Source organism: Mixophyes fleayi, chromosome 8 (assembly GCF_038048845.1).
Source record: "Mixophyes fleayi isolate aMixFle1 chromosome 8, aMixFle1.hap1, whole genome shotgun sequence".
Lineage (NCBI taxonomy): Eukaryota > Metazoa > Chordata > Amphibia > Anura > Limnodynastidae > Mixophyes > Mixophyes fleayi.
The window spans coordinates 7,504,177-7,522,332 of NC_134409.1; the positions used below are offsets into that span (position 1 = coordinate 7,504,177).

At 40.4% G+C, this 18,156-nt stretch overlaps 1 protein-coding gene across 1 annotated transcript in view; it reads right to left on the minus strand.

Moving 5' to 3' along the window:
- LOC142098885 (FRAS1-related extracellular matrix protein 1-like) overlaps nucleotides 1-18,156 on the minus strand; it is a 125,094-nt gene that overhangs the window by 44,269 nt on the left and 62,669 nt on the right. The window contains exons 18-23 of the mRNA XM_075181765.1: nucleotides 17,268-17,453; nucleotides 15,018-15,214; nucleotides 11,064-11,268; nucleotides 7,096-7,240; nucleotides 5,720-5,861; nucleotides 1,189-1,384 (exon numbers count right to left, since the gene is read on the minus strand). Coding sequence (XP_075037866.1) covers nucleotides 1,189-1,384; nucleotides 5,720-5,861; nucleotides 7,096-7,240; nucleotides 11,064-11,268; nucleotides 15,018-15,214; nucleotides 17,268-17,453 — 1,071 coding nt within the window. The remainder of the gene's footprint in view (nucleotides 1-1,188; nucleotides 1,385-5,719; nucleotides 5,862-7,095; nucleotides 7,241-11,063; nucleotides 11,269-15,017; nucleotides 15,215-17,267; nucleotides 17,454-18,156) is intronic.

Below are 18,156 nucleotides of genomic sequence, written 5' to 3' on the forward strand. Positions count from 1 at the left end.
TGTAAGCACAAGTAGCATTAAAGATGAAGAGGGAAGGGGGTGTATTTTTGTTGTGCTAGAGAATCTCCCCCTGCCCCCACCCTCTGGGAATTAGCAGTCTCTGATTCTCTCGTGCCAATCTCTCACTGGCAGCGTTATACCACAAGCACACATTCAATAAATTACAGGCGCCTGGCATGGTCTTACAGACGTGTCATTCTTTCAGAGCGTACGTGTCCCCATTTTCAATTACATGTTTGGTTTTATGTCCTAAACATCCTCAGCCAGTGTCATATTTACATGGGTTGAAGACATAAGTGCATTTTCTATTCCAAAACTTTTCTCAGTTACAAAACTTTATACATGTGACAGCTCTGATAAGAGTTTTAGTCATCCAAGAGGTGTATTTTACAGAGCAAAATAATTTATAATACTCCAAAACCAAAAAAATACATTTTAAAGAATTTTTTTACAAAGTCATTTTACGTTACGGATGGTAAATGTTACCTATATTTTTTTTTTTCCAAAAAAAAGTCAGTTCATTTTTTTAATCCTTTTCAAAGAACAAAAATTAAAAAAATGCCCAAAAACCTGCAACATTTTTGCTTTGCAGTTCAATGCTCGATGATAATATTTAAGTCAGTAAACTTTAACAATACGTTTTTGCAAATAGCTGAACACTGAACGTGTTTTTCATAATATTGTCATTTTAGCCTTAGGAAGGGTCTTGTTTTAAAATCTACATTTGCTATGCTGGGTTATGTGTTTGGAGATCTGGTATTGCAAAATAGGGAATTTAAAAAAAAACGTTTTTTTCCGTAACTCTCAAGAATGCGGCCAAAAGCTCAGGCAATAAAGGAAAGTACGCAGCCATGCACGTGGGAAAATGTGATGGTATTATGGCAATGATTGGACTGGGTGACTGGTCGCCATGGAGATGACATCCCTACAGATGGCCTGTCGGAACGGTCATTGAAAACAGACACTCGATTGTCAACAGTCTTGTAAACTGGGCTCCCCGATTCAGCTAGGCGGACAATGGAAACTGGGTTAATTTGCATGTCTGCAAAGTATAACTGCTTTCAGGGTGTGGGGCTGTGTTGTTCCACTCAGAAGAGACATTTAAACGTCTTCCATTCATAAAATGACACTTAACGCTGCCCCGAGTTTGTTATAAACCTTACGGCGTCTGGATGCGCCAAACCTTACCTTTCTCTAAGTTTAAAATAGAGATGTAGAAAGTTTCGGGCGGAGAACTGTTCTCCCCGTCGGTTACTAAAAACCGGAAACTGTCGTGTCCTTTGCAACCGAGGATTACGGTGTGAAAATACCAGATCTGGTTCATGTCGACATCCTCCTGGGTGAAATTCATGCCAGCGTGGAGAGTCACCCAGACTGCGTCTACCTGGGTAGATTGGGCACAATAAAAATGTTTAATCCAATTTTCATGTCAATTTCTGGACTCTATATTACTTATATCAGTGATTTTAGGAGAGAAAAACAGGGAAGGGAAAACGTAATTACGTAAAATAAAAGCAAGTAAAGGAATTTTTGTACCCTCTGATAACTTTAATTCATTGCCCTGCTGCAACTGTCACTAAATACACAAGCAAAAGAGAAATATACAGCAATGTGCTTTTGCTCCTTGTCTACATATATTTATGGAGAGTGGTTTATATTCATCGCAGCAGATTACGTCACGGCAGGGGCGTAACTAGGGCTGTACGAGAGGTACGACCGCCAAGTGCTGAAGGGGGGGCGCAGTTTATGAATATTTTATGTTCATTTGGTTAAAATTGAGGACTAGGGGGGCAGCAGTTTTGCTTCTCACCCCCAGGCACCAGCAAATAAGTGAAAGTCATCTGAATGCGCACACTTAAAACAAGAAATATGGATGCCATCGACATCAGCTGACGTTTTAAAGGGCACAGTTTATACGTCCACTTTTCCAGCATACTTTAGAATACCCAGAATAGCTATTGTTTTCCGGCTACAAATTACATACCATGATTAAACACGGCTACAACATAAAGTAGAATTATTTTAAAATTTAGGTTCTAAACCCTACATTTGCGGATGTCAGTGGGCGGTTTATCTATAAGGAGGTATAAAACGGAGCAGAGGGAATGACAGCGTGGAAGAAAAAGAAATCAGATTTGGGTGCAAAAAAGGGCAATTGCATATCTGCCCACCTCCTATTTACAGTGTGATAATATTTTGTTCATGTTTATTCAACTTAGTTTGAAATTGCAATAACCTGGGCTAAATTAGTTATTATTTCGTTTAAAATGCCTTTAAAAAGTGGAAAAACCAAAGGTAGTCCACAAGCACACTGTAGATAAATCAGACTTATACTGTAGGTATACCGTTGCATTAGTGACATTAAGTTATACATATACATATTTTCAAATATAGGGTCAGGAAACTATTCTCCTCCCTCTTAAAACAGACTGGATTATATACCTACTTTATTTGGGGTTGTTTTTTTGTGTCTCACTAGATTACCTTTTTTTTTTGTGGATGAAAGGTTGGACTTCATGAGTATGTGAATTTATATAAGGGGGCCTATTAAATAACAAGGTGCAATGAATGTAAATGAGCTGTACACTATAGAAACCATAAAAGCTTCTGTAAAACTGACAGCTACAATTGGGCTGGTCGCTACGGGTTACACCACCCCTGTGCGCCATGTTTATACACAATCCACCTTGTACTTTCACTCATCATTTGTAATTCCAAGGAAATCTTAAACTAATAGGAAAAGGTTTTGCCACAGTGGCATTTTCCAAAGTATTTTAATTTTATTTTTAACTATATTTCTGGGGCTTTCATCTGGGTGTTTTCGATCCATCAAACACCGAAATACTCATTCCACAATTATTTTCCATTTATAAAAAGAAATGAATAGACCAGTACCTCTGCTGATACCTGGATACTATAAATATCCAAATTTCAGCTGTACCGTACTTATTAGACACTTATCCTTGTTCATAGTGCTCTCTCTCAAATTCTCTTTATTGTTTATAAATTATGTAAAACTTGTTACGTTTTACAGCTAGGTACAAAAATATTTCATTCCCTGTAAGGTTTTAAAGGGACGTAACGCCGTGAGTAGACATTTTGTCCACAGATCCAGGCGTTTCCAAGGGATTTGAATTCTCAAGCTTTATTCAAAGTGTTGTTTTATTTCAGCTGGAGCCTAGGATATTCCATCTTCTGCGAGCAGGAGAAAGATATGGAAGAACTATATAATATATCACATGTTATTCTTTGTATTCCTGCACCTATAAAAATGCAGATCTGTCGCTTCACACGTCTATGAGATGGAGACATCTGTCAGCTATGGCCCTGTATACAATACAGTGTTGTGTTTCAGAGATCACTAGTTGTAAAAGTGGGAGGGGGGAATTTTGGGATTCACTTAAGAAAAGCAATTGGACATTAACATTCCTTAGCATTCAATGCAGAGTGCTGGGCAAAATAATAAGTCTGATTTTATGAAGGAGGGAGATTTATTTCTAGTGAGACGGAATATTCAAATTTAGGGATGGATCTTGGAGGAGTTTCTGATGATCAGGACTGTGAAGAGTCTTTATAGACGTGCAAAAAAATCAGAATTTTAGACTTTATGGGGGGTATTCAATTGTCAGCGAGTTGTTTTTTTTAGCGTGTTAAGTCATTTTAACACTGTTTTTTATCCTTTTCGAGCGGGTTAACTTTACCCGCAATTCAATTCCATTTTTGACGCTACGTTTTTTTTCATGAAACGGTCCTCTCGTGCTCCAGTAGAAGGTCTATTGAAAGTATAGGGTGTGCGATAGGCAGCCGCGTTAAAAGCTATTCAGTTGTTTTTTAAAGCGGCGCGTTAAACAGGCCAATATGCTGTTTTATCTCGCACCTCCTTGGGGTGTGCTAAAAATAAAAAACCTCTGAAAAGTATTTGAAATCATGTAATAATGTTTAAAAAAAGTTAAACTTATGTTTATCACTAATGCCTAACTTGTGTAAGTTGATTTTCTGGTGAAAAAATATTGAAATAAAAAATAAAAAAATCACTAATTAATTATATTTATGTATGTTTTTGGTACAAATATGAATGTAGTAATGTGTTTTAACATGGTATAGATGATTGTATGGTAAAAAAATAGTTCAATAAAAAAATATGCTAAAGAAAGTACTGTAATGTAGATATTATCAATGTGTAATGCAATCTAATGTATGGAAATGTATGCAAAACCTTTTTTTGTGTTATACATGACAAAAACTCCCCTTCACCCCCCAAACACAATTTTTAACGCGCGGGGGCGGCGTTCCCTGTTTTTCAATTGAATTGCACGAGTTTTCCAGCTGCGCTAACTCAAAACGGTCACTATTGCCGGCAAATACCTGCGGGAGATTTTGTTTTTTTTAACACGACGGGGGAAAAAAAAAATCTTGCTAACAATTGAATACCCCCCCTATATCTTGGCAGTTGTAACACTTTGTTGCTACTTGCAATGCGTCTCATATCCCAATATTTATCATTATCACAATTGCCCGGGGGTCTCACAGGAGTGGGCTAAACCTGCAGTAGACGATGTCTCGGAGTAGGATTTAATGCTCACATTATGACACTAATGGCGGCCTGGACTCCTTGCTGTCATGAGTTTAGTGTATCGTAAAGAGCAAACAGTATTTTAGCAGGAAAAATGGAAATAGAATTCATTAAGGGAGCTGACCAAATGTGATCGTAAACTTTACAGTGAAGCTTTTTCGTTATGCAAAAATGCGCATTTTAGTCTTAGACAGAACACAAGAAAAATGTCACAGACTGAGAGTTATATAGTGGAAGGAGCAGGGTCCCCCAGCAGTACAGAGTATATCAGGAGATGGGTGATGTGTTAGTGAGGACAGGGCTGCATGTGGCAGGGGCAGTGACATGATGTGAGGAGGGGAATGGAGGCAGCAGGAAGCCACAGACTGAGAGTTATATAGTGGGAGGAGCAGGGTCCCCAGCAGCACAGAGTATATCAGGAGATCAGTGAAGTGTTAGTGAGGACAGGGCTGCATGTGACAGGGGCAGTGACATGATGTGAGGAGGGGAATGGAGGCAGCAGGAAGCCACAGACTGAGAGTTATATAGTGGGAGGAGCAGGGTCCCCCAGCAGTACAGAATATATCAGGAGATGGGTGATGTGTTAGTGAGGACAGGGCTGCATGTGACAGGGGCAGTGACATGATGTGAGGAGGAGAATGGAGGCATCAGGAAGCCACAGACTGAGAGTTATATAGCGGAAGGAGCAGGGTCCTCCAGCAGTACAGAGTATATCAGGAGATGGGTGATGTGTTAGTGAGGACAGGGCTGTATGTGGCAGGGGCAGTGACATGATGTGAGGAGGAGAATGGAGGCAGCAGGAAGCCACAGACTGAGAGCTATATAGCGGAAGGAGCGGGGTCCTCCAGCAGCACAGAGTATATCAGGAGATCAGTGAAGTGTTAGTGAGGACAGGGCTACATGTGACAGGGGCAGGGGCATGACCCTGTTAAATATCACGTATTGCTCACATACAGTGGATGCAGTTATCTTGTGACCTGTCATTTTGCTATGACGCACAGTTTGGAAGTAAATATCAAATTTGGTGTCAATGTTATTAATGAAACAGAAACAAATAAAGATCGGGAGACCGGTGTTTTTTTCCAGAAAAGGAAGCGACCGTTGGCAATTAAATAACGAGACAAGATAATCCAGCCGCTCACCAACCTTTATTTTGAGCTCTCCAAATGCAGGGGAATTGTTGATGATGTAAAGAATTAACTTTCTTGGGGAATCTCGATCTTCGGCTTCCAGAGCCGCGCTAGAGACGACTTTATTATCTGCCACATCAACCTCCAACCCACCGTTTCTAAATATGTGCAGATAAAGTATTTGTTAATAATAAATCATGTGATATCTGGTAACATGGACACAAGATAAACGGGAGGTCATATATGAAGTGAGTCCGGTGCGCGCAGAGAAACGTTTTGGTTTTACAGCGTTTTGGTTTTACAGCATTTTGATAACATGCTCAGCGCACGGTATGGTGGGCGCTTCTCTGCGTTCTTGGGAGCCGCTTCCACAAACTTTTAGCCCGGTGGGAGGAGCTCGGCTCAGCAGCCTTTTAGGAATATATTAAAGGAATAAAAATGCAGGTAGCCCACAAAATAAATCCAGTTTTATGATATGTCTAATGAAAAATATATATTTTTATGTAACGATTGAGGTACAGTTTGCACAGAGCAGATGTCTGGAACAATCATTTAATGAATAACTTACAAATAATTGGTGAAAATTTAGACAAATATACTCTGCACTATAAACGCTCTCATTAATGCAAGTTTATAGGTTATACATTCACTTGTGTTGAGAAAAAAAATCTACTTGTCCACCCGATGTCTGGAGGATTATAGATCACTTATAAAAAGAATCAGGGCTTAAAAAATAAAATCAGATCTGGAAACTTGTCCAAAACCACTCAACTCGGATGAGCTAAAAGGTAACGGAGAGAACTCAGCTGCTGCAAAGCCTCTTGGGAAACCAAATCCTCATTTTGCTTCCCGACTTGGTTCCCAGATTATGAAGCAGAATTGTGATTGACAGCTGGACGCCCCACCACACCCCATGAGATTCCGTGGCAGCTGTGGACTTTCCTGTGCTGGTGTCTGTGGCAGACAAATGCCATCCCTATGGTGGTCCAAATCATTAACATCTCACAAGCCCGGAGGGCAATTGCCCCCTTGAGGGCATAACTGGCTTGTCTGAGCCCTTATCTCTATATTCACATTGATTGTCTTATACAGAAACACAGAGATTCTTGTCTGGGACTAACATAATTCCGTGAACAAAAACAAATTAATTAACTATTTCCTAATGTGATGTTACCACAAATATTAATTTAATACAATCAGAGAAAGTGAATCCATCTGGCCATTTGATGAATCTTTACATATATGTACAATGGGTGTGTTATTCTGTAAGACCAACAGTAGTAACACACATATATCATATATACATAAAGTAAATGACTGAGCAGATAATGTTTAGATGGTGCTGCTGTATATAATTGGACAGCAGTCAGAGCGTTTTGTCATATACTTAACCTGATAAGATGCGGTCTTTCATCATTGACTGCCATGATGTGCACATGTAGTGTCTCTTGGACTGTGTGTTTGCCATCTGTCAGCTGCACGACAAAGCGATCTTGCAGAGTGTCTGTGTCGTCATGCGTGTACACAATGCCCATTCCTATAGGAAAACAAGTCATTAGTTTATCCTCTCTAGAAATGGGCTCGTTACTCCACATGACAGAAGCTATAGAATGCCATAGACACATTACTGGTACCTATATTTACTGAGTACGCACAATCAGGGCAGTATTTCATAAGATACCCATCATCATCATCATCATCATCATTTATTTATATAGCGCCACTAATTCCGCAGCGCTGTACAGAGAACTCATTCACATCAGTCCCTGCCCCATTGGGGCTTACAGTCTAAATTCCCTACTATAGACACACACTCACACACCACCATGTTGAACCCACCGCCCACACCTTGAGCCATTTTGAGTGCTGAACTAATATTCATGAGAACGCAGCCTGTCAATTATCTCTCAGGGATGTCAGTAGTTTGTGAATTTATAGGTTTTCATGCCCGAGTGATGTCACTGTTTTACTCAAAATCAGTTGCATTCTCCTGAATGTTGTTTCAGGTCACAAAATGGCTGCCGTCACTTTGTGCCTCAGTGGTGTCACCAGTTTCTAGATCATTTCATAGCCTGCATTCCCATGAATATTGGTTCAGTCCACAAAATGGATGCTTCCACTGCAAAGCAAAGAGGGGTCACTGGATCCTAGTGAACCGGTAGGCTGCATGTTCATGAATATTGGTAAAGCACACAAAATGCCTGCCTCCATTTTGTGTGGGCATCAGTGATATTTAGCATACATGCCAACTTTTAATATTTCTCCGGGGGAGAATTCATGTGTGTGACATAGGGTAGGAGGAGGGCGTAGTGATATTGTCGCGTCACCATAGCCCCGCCCCCACTATAAAAACAACATTGAATGGAGAGGGCGGAGCTTAATGGCACTATTAAGCTTTGCCCCCTCCATTCACTGCCGTGAATTTTGGCAAATGTGGGAGCTTTGCCTACTCTTCCAGGAGTCTGTGAGGACTCCCTGAAATTCAGGAGCCTCCCAGTAATTCCGGGAGAGTAGGTAAGTATGATATAAAGAATGTACAAGACAAATTTTTTCTGTGGTGGCGAATTTTAAATATTACTAAAATGCCCTAAGGTGCTAAAATGGAGTCTGAGAACATTGGGCCTGATTCATTAAGGAAAGTTAAGTAAAAAAATTGAGTAAGTAGTCTCCTGGAGAAAACCATGGTACAATGCAAGGGGTGCAAATTAGTTTTCTATTTTGCACCTAAGTTAAATACTGTCTGTTTTTTCATGTAGCACACAAATATCAACTTTAAATTTCAGTGTACAAATAAACTATCAAGTATTTGTGTGCTACATGAAAAAACTGACAGTATTTAACTTATCATCATCATCATCATCATCATTTATTTATATAGCGCCAACATATTCCGTAGCGCTTTACAATTGGGGACAAACGTAATAAACTAATAAACAAACTGGGTAAAACAGACAAAGAGGTGAGAAGGCCCTGCTCGCAAGCTTACAATCTATGGGACAATGGGAGATTGACACATGAGGTTAAGTATACATTTTGCATCTTGGCCCAGCCAGACTGCAAAGGTAGGGTGACTCATAAGCTAAATGATCCTGTCACACAACAATGTTATTCCGGGGGTAGTTGTCTTGTGTGAAATTTTGTAACAGGCTAAAGGTAGTGAGGTTAAGATGGTGGTTGAGGAATATTATAAGCTTGTCTGAATAGGTAGGTTTTCAGAGAACGCTTGAAAGTTTGTAGAACAGAGGAGAGTCTTATTGTGCGAGGGAGAGAGTTCCATAGAGTGGGTGCAGCCCGAAAAAAGTCCTGTAACCGGGAATGGGAGGATGTAATGAGGGTGGATGAGAGACGCAGATCTTTTGCAGAACGGAGTTGCCGAGTTGGGAGATATTTTGAGACAAGAGAGGAGATGTATGTTGGTGCAGCTTTATTGATGGCCTTGTAGGTTAGTAAAAGTATTTTATATTGGATTCGGTAGAAGACAGGCAGCCAGTGTAGAGACATACAGAGTGATTCAACAGAGGAATAGCTATTTGCAAGGAAAATCAGTCTTGCCGAAGCATGTAAAATAGATTTTAGGGGTTTGAGTCTGTTTTTGGGAAGACCAGTAAGGAGGGAATTGCAATAGTCAATGCGGGAGATGATTAGTGCATGAATTAAGGTTTTAGCAGTGTCTTGTGTGAGATATGTGCGGATTCTGGAAATGTTCTTTAGATGTATGTAGCAGGATTTAGATATAGAGTCAATGTGGGGAACAAAGGATAGGCGTGAATCAAGGATTACACCTAGGCAGCGAGCTTGTGGGGTGGGATTTATGGTCATGTTATCAACAGAGATAGAAATGTCAGGTATGCTCTTGTTGGCGGGTGGGAATATTATTAACTCTGTTTTAGAAAGATTAAGTTTGAGTTGACGAGAGGCCATCCAAGATGAAATGGCAGAAAGACAGTCAGTTACACGGGACAACACAGATGTCGAGATATCAGGAGAGGATAGATAGATTTGGGTATCATCCGCATAGAGATGATACTGAAAGCCAAAGGAACTTATGTGCAAAATAGAAAACTAATTTGCACCCCTTGCATTGTACCATGGTTTTCTCCAGAAGACTACTTACTCAATTATTTTACTTAACTTTCCTTAATGAATCAGGCCCATAGTGATTACCGTTTTTTTTGCATCAAATCTACAGTATGATTAACATTATGGGCAATTCAGGAAGGAGCACTGCAAATGCCGTTGTGAAAGCACCAAGTTAAAGCAGGCGCTGGAGAGGTTGAAAAATTTCAATACGGCTGAAAGATTTTCACCATTTCAAAGGCCACGAAACATCAATGCTTTGAATTTGCAATTCCAAATTTGCTGCTTGCGTTAAAATTAATATTATTAAATATTGTTTATTTATAAACAATGATTGAATAATATTTGGAAATAATGCAAATGTATTATACATTTATTTTTTAATTAAAAATACAATAATACGCTTTTAATACTACAGTGTTCGAAGTTTGAATTTGTATTTCAACCTGATTGACTTTCTAGAACGTAGCTCTGTTTAATCTATGTAAAATTTGGGAAATTACAGTGACTTTTACAATTTTGAAAAACAACTTGCAGCCGAGCCACTTGCGTTCAGGAACTGAGAGGGCGCGGCACCGTGTTAGGGATGACAAATGCTCCATTTTCTCGTGTTCACAGAGGAGAACGCAAAGTGTGATGTTTGCAATGTATGTCGATTACAATCGTGGCTGGCATGCTGGAGTTTACTTACGCTGTCTAACCTTCACCTACTTCCATAATATTTTAGCTGCTGGATCCACATATTACAGCAATCTATTTAGCTATTTGTTTTTAGATCAGTTGCAGTTAAATAAATCTTTCATACGATTTCTGTTCCTTCTTCAGTCGCCGTGTAACTTTCTATACTTCATGAGAGACTTCTACAACATCCAGATGGTAAAACGTGTATTTAGTCTATTGTTCACTTTTTCGGAAAATGTCTTTTTGACCCTAAAATAAAAGGATCCTTGCTTGAAGCCGGCTGGTTTGCAGTAGCTTCTGGATTCCAGTAGAGGACATACACAGCCTATATATCATAGGCCGGGGAGGAGATGCATTACCACTGGATCTTGGACAAGAAGGAATTATAAGACATTCACAAACACAAAACACATCCCAAAGCGGCCAAAAGTCTCATCTGGTGAGAGAGACAGAAAAAAAAAAAACAGTCCCCTGGAAGCCCAACAGGATATGGGAGAGGAGGACAGAGATTGGCGCAGATTAAGATTCCGCAGGAACGTTTGTATCTATATAACGAACACGCATAGGCACTACGATGAGCGCAATAAAAGTATAGCACAAACCTCCCTTCAGTTCTTCCCAGGTGAAGCTGTGAATCTGTAGTTCTCCGTTGACCTCGGTGGGATTCAATTTGTCCTGTGCGCCATTCAATAGCAGGCCGTGCGCAGGAGGCGTTACAACCGAGAAGAGTAATACATCTGGTGGAATATCAGGGTCTTCTGCGTTTAATGTAGCCGGCCCTATGGCGCAGCTGCCCCCCTCAATTATCTAAGAAAGACAAAAGAACAAAAACAGTTTCACAAACTTAACGCCAATTTCAGTAAATAAAAAAAAAAATTGTGTGTGACCTGCGAATGAACCCCAAAACTTGGACAGGGTTGCGTCTGGATCACGCCGGGATGTTGTTGGAATCAGATATAAGAATTTGGGCTGAAACGAGGACCATACTGACAGCCCCAAGGAGACAGTGTGGCAGATTGGTAATATCATAGCGTGCCGCTAATACACACGGTGTCTGGATTACTAACTAACAAAACAATAATTCTCTCAAACTGACCAACGTTACTCATGGAAAGAAAAACAGGATACATTCAAAATGATCTGTTTCTTCCCGGAGTCCTTGTTTCACTGTGAAACAGTCTCTATTGCTTTATAAACATGTTTTATACTATATATAGCTTCTGTGTGTGTGGTACTCACTTCTGGGATTTACACCAGCTGAGAACCACACATGGAAGTTGGGATTTAACGTGCCTTTATCCTGTGCCATGGGCGTCTGGCGTGAGGCATGTTCTATTTTAATGCGGTCTGTTTACACTTTGTGGTCTGCACAGTTCACAGGGGACCGGTGATGATCAAATGCAATCCCATCCCTAAACCTGCCAATGAGACGCCTCAAACTCACTTTATTCTCCGCACTTAATTCATCTTCAGAACTGGCCGGGGGAGATAATTGCCGTTCTCGGGTATCTTACCATTTTTAACCTTTTTTTTAACCATTTGAGTTTAAAAATGTATTATATAATAATAACATATTAATATGATATGGTCTAAGGGATAAATATATCAAGCCATCAGAAAAGGAAAAGTTGAGGTAATACCCTTATCAACCAATCAGATTCTAGCAATCATTTCATGAACTGTACTAGATAAATAAGTTGTAGAATCTGATTGGCTGCTACCTTTTTTGAAGGTTTGATAAATCTACCCATAGTATTATAACTGTGCTACTGCCCCAGGGTCTGTATTTTGTATAGCCGGTCACTATACCCCACCCAAAAGTAACAATTTTCCCATGATAACTCAGATTCTCTGCAGACAATGAGAGACAAAGCCCAGGGCAAATTTTGCTGTGGCTCTACAGATTGGGGCGTGGCCTGTGATACGGGGGTGTGGTCTTCTGATTTTTTTTAATACTGGAATGTTCAGATCATAGAATTTATTCTTACATTGAAAGAAATAGGGTTGTGCAGATCAGACTCTACTCATATAGGAGCAAATATGGGATGTGGGATTTTTTTTTTAAAACCTTTTAAAAGTGCTACTTATGATCCAATCATGCCTTGTACATTTATTGTACAACACAGTTTCTAGACTATGCTATTGAATAATTGATATATACTGTACATGTTGTGTGTGCATATAGCATTTATATACTTGCACATATTATGTATACTCGTACCTCCCAACTGTCCTGATTTTGACGGGATGGTGCAGAATCAAGGACTTCAAATGGGCCGGCGCTTCTGAAGAAAAGGGGTGGACTTTTACCTAAAAGTGTGGATGTTTGGAATAATCTGGACGGGGTTGGGGTGGATCAGGGATGGGTTTGGGTGGGGCGGGGGCAGTGTTTTTTGTGTGACCCAATTCTCCATGTATCAATATTGGGAGATATATACTATTCATATATCAAAAATTTAATGAAACGTTTGACATACATCCCAACATGCCTGTCCCTAGCAGCAGGACAGGGTGTGTAGCTACATCCCAATGAGGGTGTGGTCACATCCCAATGAGGGTGTGGCTACATTGAGGTGGGGATGTAACCACACCTAGGGCTGGCTAGCGCTGTAAAGTGCTAGGCTGGCTATTAGCTATCTCCCTTCTCTCCGACATTCCTACCCGCGGGACAAACATGTCCCTGGACAAGTCAGTGGGACAGAGCCCTAAAATAGGGACTGTACTGGTGAAATCGGGACAGTTGGGAGGTATTTTTTGACAATTAGGATGGAGTTTAGTCAATGGAATTCCACTTATTACCTCAACAATCGGATCTGTAAATAGAATCGAGCTCTGTCCAATCAGATTCTGCCTGACAACCTTGCAGATCATTTGAGATTCTCTAGGTTGTCAAGCTTCGATAGAGTTGCGGGGTTTCAGGGAAAATATATGAGTATTCCTATCACTGTTATATTTTTGTCTTATTAATAATATTGGCACCGGGTCCCATTATTAGTCTATGGTTCTTCAATTCTGCGGTTTGAATGAAAACTTTGTGCAAAAATACACAATCACCATGGGAGATTCAATAAGAAAATAGTTATCCGCTATGTATGTCGGGCCCCGGTTATGGTAGATTGAAATAGGATGATTTATGGAGTATTTGTGTTTTATTTGTATCCCTTATGTTCAGGTACTTTGGAGTATATGACTATTTCCTAATGTATGATGCAGAGGATTATAAGCCATTTAGAAAGCTTCCTAAAAAAGTCAGCTAATCATTCGCAGCTGTCTCAAGGCATGTTAAAGCTGAATGTATAATCCTGTCCGCACTCAGCAGGTGTCCCTAATACTGGTCACACCACGCATTTCAATGGCCAGAGATGAGAAGGAGTCTTTCCCCTTCTCTGCAAACTCAGCAGAAAGGATCTAAGAGACGGAACCTGACCAGAGAAAAACCTTATTTTCTTCTCTTCCGGAATGTGCAAAACAACAGTGAAAATCAGTAACTAACTCGGTATCTGGGGATTTTACAATAATCAAATACCGTGGAGTCTGTAGAAATTAAAGGGCCAACACATGCAAAATGCAAATTATGTACAGTATATAAAATATATAATAGGTGATAATAACTGTCACAAAGGATATACTGTATATTAAGTAAAAGTTCTGAAACTAAGTAGAAATTAAGATATTTGATTTGATAAAGGAGGCAAGTGAGGTGGGTGAAGGGGGCAGATGAGCAGGCTGAAGGGGGCAGGTGAGCAGGCTGAAGGGGGCAGGTCAGGTGGCTGAAGGGAGCAGGTGAGCAGGCTGAAGGGGGCAAGTCAGGTGGCTGAAGGGAGCAGGTGAGCAGGCTGAAGGGGGCAGGTGAGCAGGCTGAAGGGGGCAGGTGAGCAGGCTGAAGGGAGCAGGTGAGCAGGCTGAAGGGGGCAGGTCAGGTGGTTGGGGAGGGGCGCTACTCTTGAAATAGCCTATATTGGGGGAGGGATGGGGTGGCTCTACGGCTGAAATAGCCTAGGGCGGCCAGAACCCTTAATCGGGCCCTGCAGGAGACACACAAGTATCTAATATGTGGAATGTGACACTACAAATCCTTGAAGTAGTATGAGCATATACTGACCCATCCCAACACTACCTGCACGCCAAAAATGTCTTTGGGGATTAGAGATGCCCAAAGCTTGAATCGGACGCTGCTGTGTGCTCCAGCTTGGCACATCCTTACTGTACTGTACACTGACTACCTGCATACGCCCAGTCCCCTCCCCGTTCCTTCCCCTGAAATTGGATGCTGTAGTGTAGGATCCTTTGTGCCTTAAGATGAATTGGACAGTGCGGCGCTCTCTGGCGTATGGTTTGTTTCTGTGAATGCGCAGAGCGATTTTACAAAAAATGTGGCGCGTGTCGGCATTTACGTTCCTTAATGAACCAGGCCTATGTATCACAAATCATTTATATTCATGAACAAAGTTTGTGCTGCAGTTGAAGCTAGAAACGGAGAGGTTGGCAGCTGTAAAATGCAAGGATTTCATTGGCTGTAATATGACAAAATGACAATGAATGGAAAATGAGTTTACCGTTATGTTTTTAACATGCAGTTGAGGCGGCTCATCGTTTGTGGGTTTGATGACAATGTAGAATGGTACGGTCATAGATTTATGAATGGAATCAGTGACCGAGACCATGAAGAAATCGGCCGTGGGCTCCATGCGCTCATGACGTGACTGGACATAGCGGATATACCCGGAGCCGACGGTCCGTAAACTGAAGGAACCTGGACAGGAATAAACAGCGATACATAAAATCATCAGTCGCTGTGCACTTTGTTCTTAACACATTGGGGTATATTTACTAAACTGCTGGTTTTAAAAAAAGTGGAGATGTTGCCTATAGCAACCAATCAGATTCAAGCTGTCATTTTGTAGAGTGCACTACATAAATGACAGCTAGAATCTGATTGGTTGCTATAGGCAACATCTCCACTTTTTCAAAACCCGCAGTTTAGTAAATCTAGCCCATTGACTGTAATATGCGGCTAATTCTTCACAGATGGTGCATTTTATCTCTATATCTTTGGTAAGTAATTTAAGAAAATTGAAATGCAAATCTAAAAGCAGTTTAGTTTTAAACAACTTTTTAACATTATTTAAATTTTCTTCGTTTTATCACGAAGCTGTCGCAGCTGTCATTAAATAGGCCGCGCCCATAAATGTCGTCGATATTATCAGAAATTCATTCAAGTCGTAAGTGAATAAGTTTAAGCAGTTTAAAGAATTAAATTATCATATATTTTTTTTATCAACTCAGTTGACAAATTCCCCAACTTGTGTTATTTTGCGTTAGTTTTACATGTTACCAATGTTATAGGGGGAGATTTATCTAACATTCTGAAAAGGAGAAGTGGAGGTGTTGCCTGTACCAACCAATCAGATACTAGTTATAATTTATCTATTACATTCTAGAAATTGATAACTAGAATCTGATTGGTTGCTACGGGCAACATCTCCACTGTTCCTTTTTAAAAGGTTTGATAAATCTACCCCCAATGTGATATCATGCAACAACCATCAAGGGACAGAACACTCCCGGAATGCAATGATGCAGCGTTTCCTGAAAGGGGGGAAGTTTATTATGGGGGGAAAAAGTCTGTTTTTTTATATTTATATAAATTATGTGAATTTTATATTTCTAGATATAGGGCACTGTCTGTTATAAGTGTTTCAATCACATCAGGATGACAGTTTTCTTTTTTTATTAATTTCAGCAGTACATTCATATAACATCTCTTTCATCATGACCTCATGAATCCCGCTCAGGCTGCCTAGACTTTAAGAGTAAATATATTAATCAGCGCTTTTTGCAAACTGCCGATATTCGGTGACATTGCAGGCAAATTTAAAACGGCAATGTCTTGAAAGGCAATTTTTGCCTTAAAATCATTGCCGTTATAAATTTGCCCTGCAAATTTGCTGAATATCGTCGGTTTGCAAAAAGCGCTGATTAATATGATTACTTTTAGAACTCTCAGTTAATTAGCAACAATTCTACAGTACTTATTGTTTGCAACATTGTCAAAGTGACAGGTTATAGTAGTTAAACATGTACAAGGCAGCACAGTGGCTCAGTGGTCAGCACTTCTGCCTCACAGCACTGGGGTCATGAGTTCGATTCCCGACCATGGCCTTATCTGTGTGGAGTTTGTATGTTCTCCCTGTGTTTGCGTGGGTTTCCTCCAGATGCTCCGGTTTCCTCCCACACTCCAAAAACATACTGGTAGGTTAATTGGCTGCTGTCAAATTGACCCTCGTCTGTCTGTGTGTATGTTAGGGAATTTAGACTGTAAGCTCCAATGGGGCAGGGACTGATGTGAGAGAGCTCTCTGTACAGCGCTGCGGAAATAGTGGTGCTATATAAATAAATTGCTGATGATGTATGACTTTTATTACAATCTTTATCTGCACAAAACAACCATCACCTACACACTTGTAAAGGTAATGTTTAACAAAATTCAGATTGTGCAATCCCAAGGATAGGGTTCCTTGCTTCGGTTCAGTTGGTAGGTGCATACAAATAAATAAATCTGGCTTGGAGACTGTTTTCTAAATAAAGTTTGTGCTGCACAATGTATCAGTATGGAACACAGAGAGGACAATTTTCTGCAGATTGGACTATAGGATAGTAAAAAACTCTAAATTATTACTATAAAAATATACCGTACATACGAGGGATTATGGATAGTGTAAGCTTAAAGATCGATACTTTATGAAAATAAAACACAAATGACGCGTCTTTAGATGCCCATTAAACATATATAGGAGGTAACTCACTTATTTTGATCTCAGAAGTGGTCTTCTCCGATCCAGGCATAGGTGTCATGTTCTCAAGGTATCCGTATTGTGGCTGTGTCTCCATGACAAAGATTAAATCATCCGCCAAAGTGTCCGCATCGGAGGCGTTCATATGGTTTATGGAGATCACCGATGAAGAGCCCTCGTCAACAACGAATATTTCCCCTGTGAATATTAAATAATTTGATGAGTCTGTTCATTTATTATACAATAGATCTATCTCCCATCATCAGTGTCAGATGTACATATACTTGGCTATTGGAGAGGGTTGGAAACTTAAGGCATCTGTTGAATCAGTTTTTACAGACACCTTTACGGATTGGCTTGGCAAGAGGGCACCGATTGCAAGAGAGGAGCTAGTTTTACTCCCTATCACGGCCGAAGTGCACCAGATCTGGTTGAATTGGGGAACACCATCTAATACGCAGCATAGCGGCAGGAACGTGTCTGATTCTGTGCGACAACGTACACACACAATGTTGTGTTCTTGGAAACAATGTTCTAATGAACTTCAAGGAGACTGAGCATACATGGAGGCCTTCCCATTCCCGCAGAACCATCTTAATCGTGTAAGGTGTTTGGTCATTACTTTCAATGGAACACTTATTACACCACACAGACCGATTTCATTGTGGGATAATTCCACCAATTTTTTCTTTTTTTATGCAGCATCCCTCTGTTCCCCATCTAGAAGAACTGTTTCAGGACCAGTGCTTCAGAGGGGCGGTTTTGTCTAGTCAGCATTAATGTTAAAAATGTATTCAGTGCTTGAACTCTCCCCTTCTACTAGTTATCAGAGTAGCTTGAACTTTCCCATTCTAGTTGTCAGTCCAGTTTGAACCCTATCCTTCTAGTTGTCAGTGTGGTT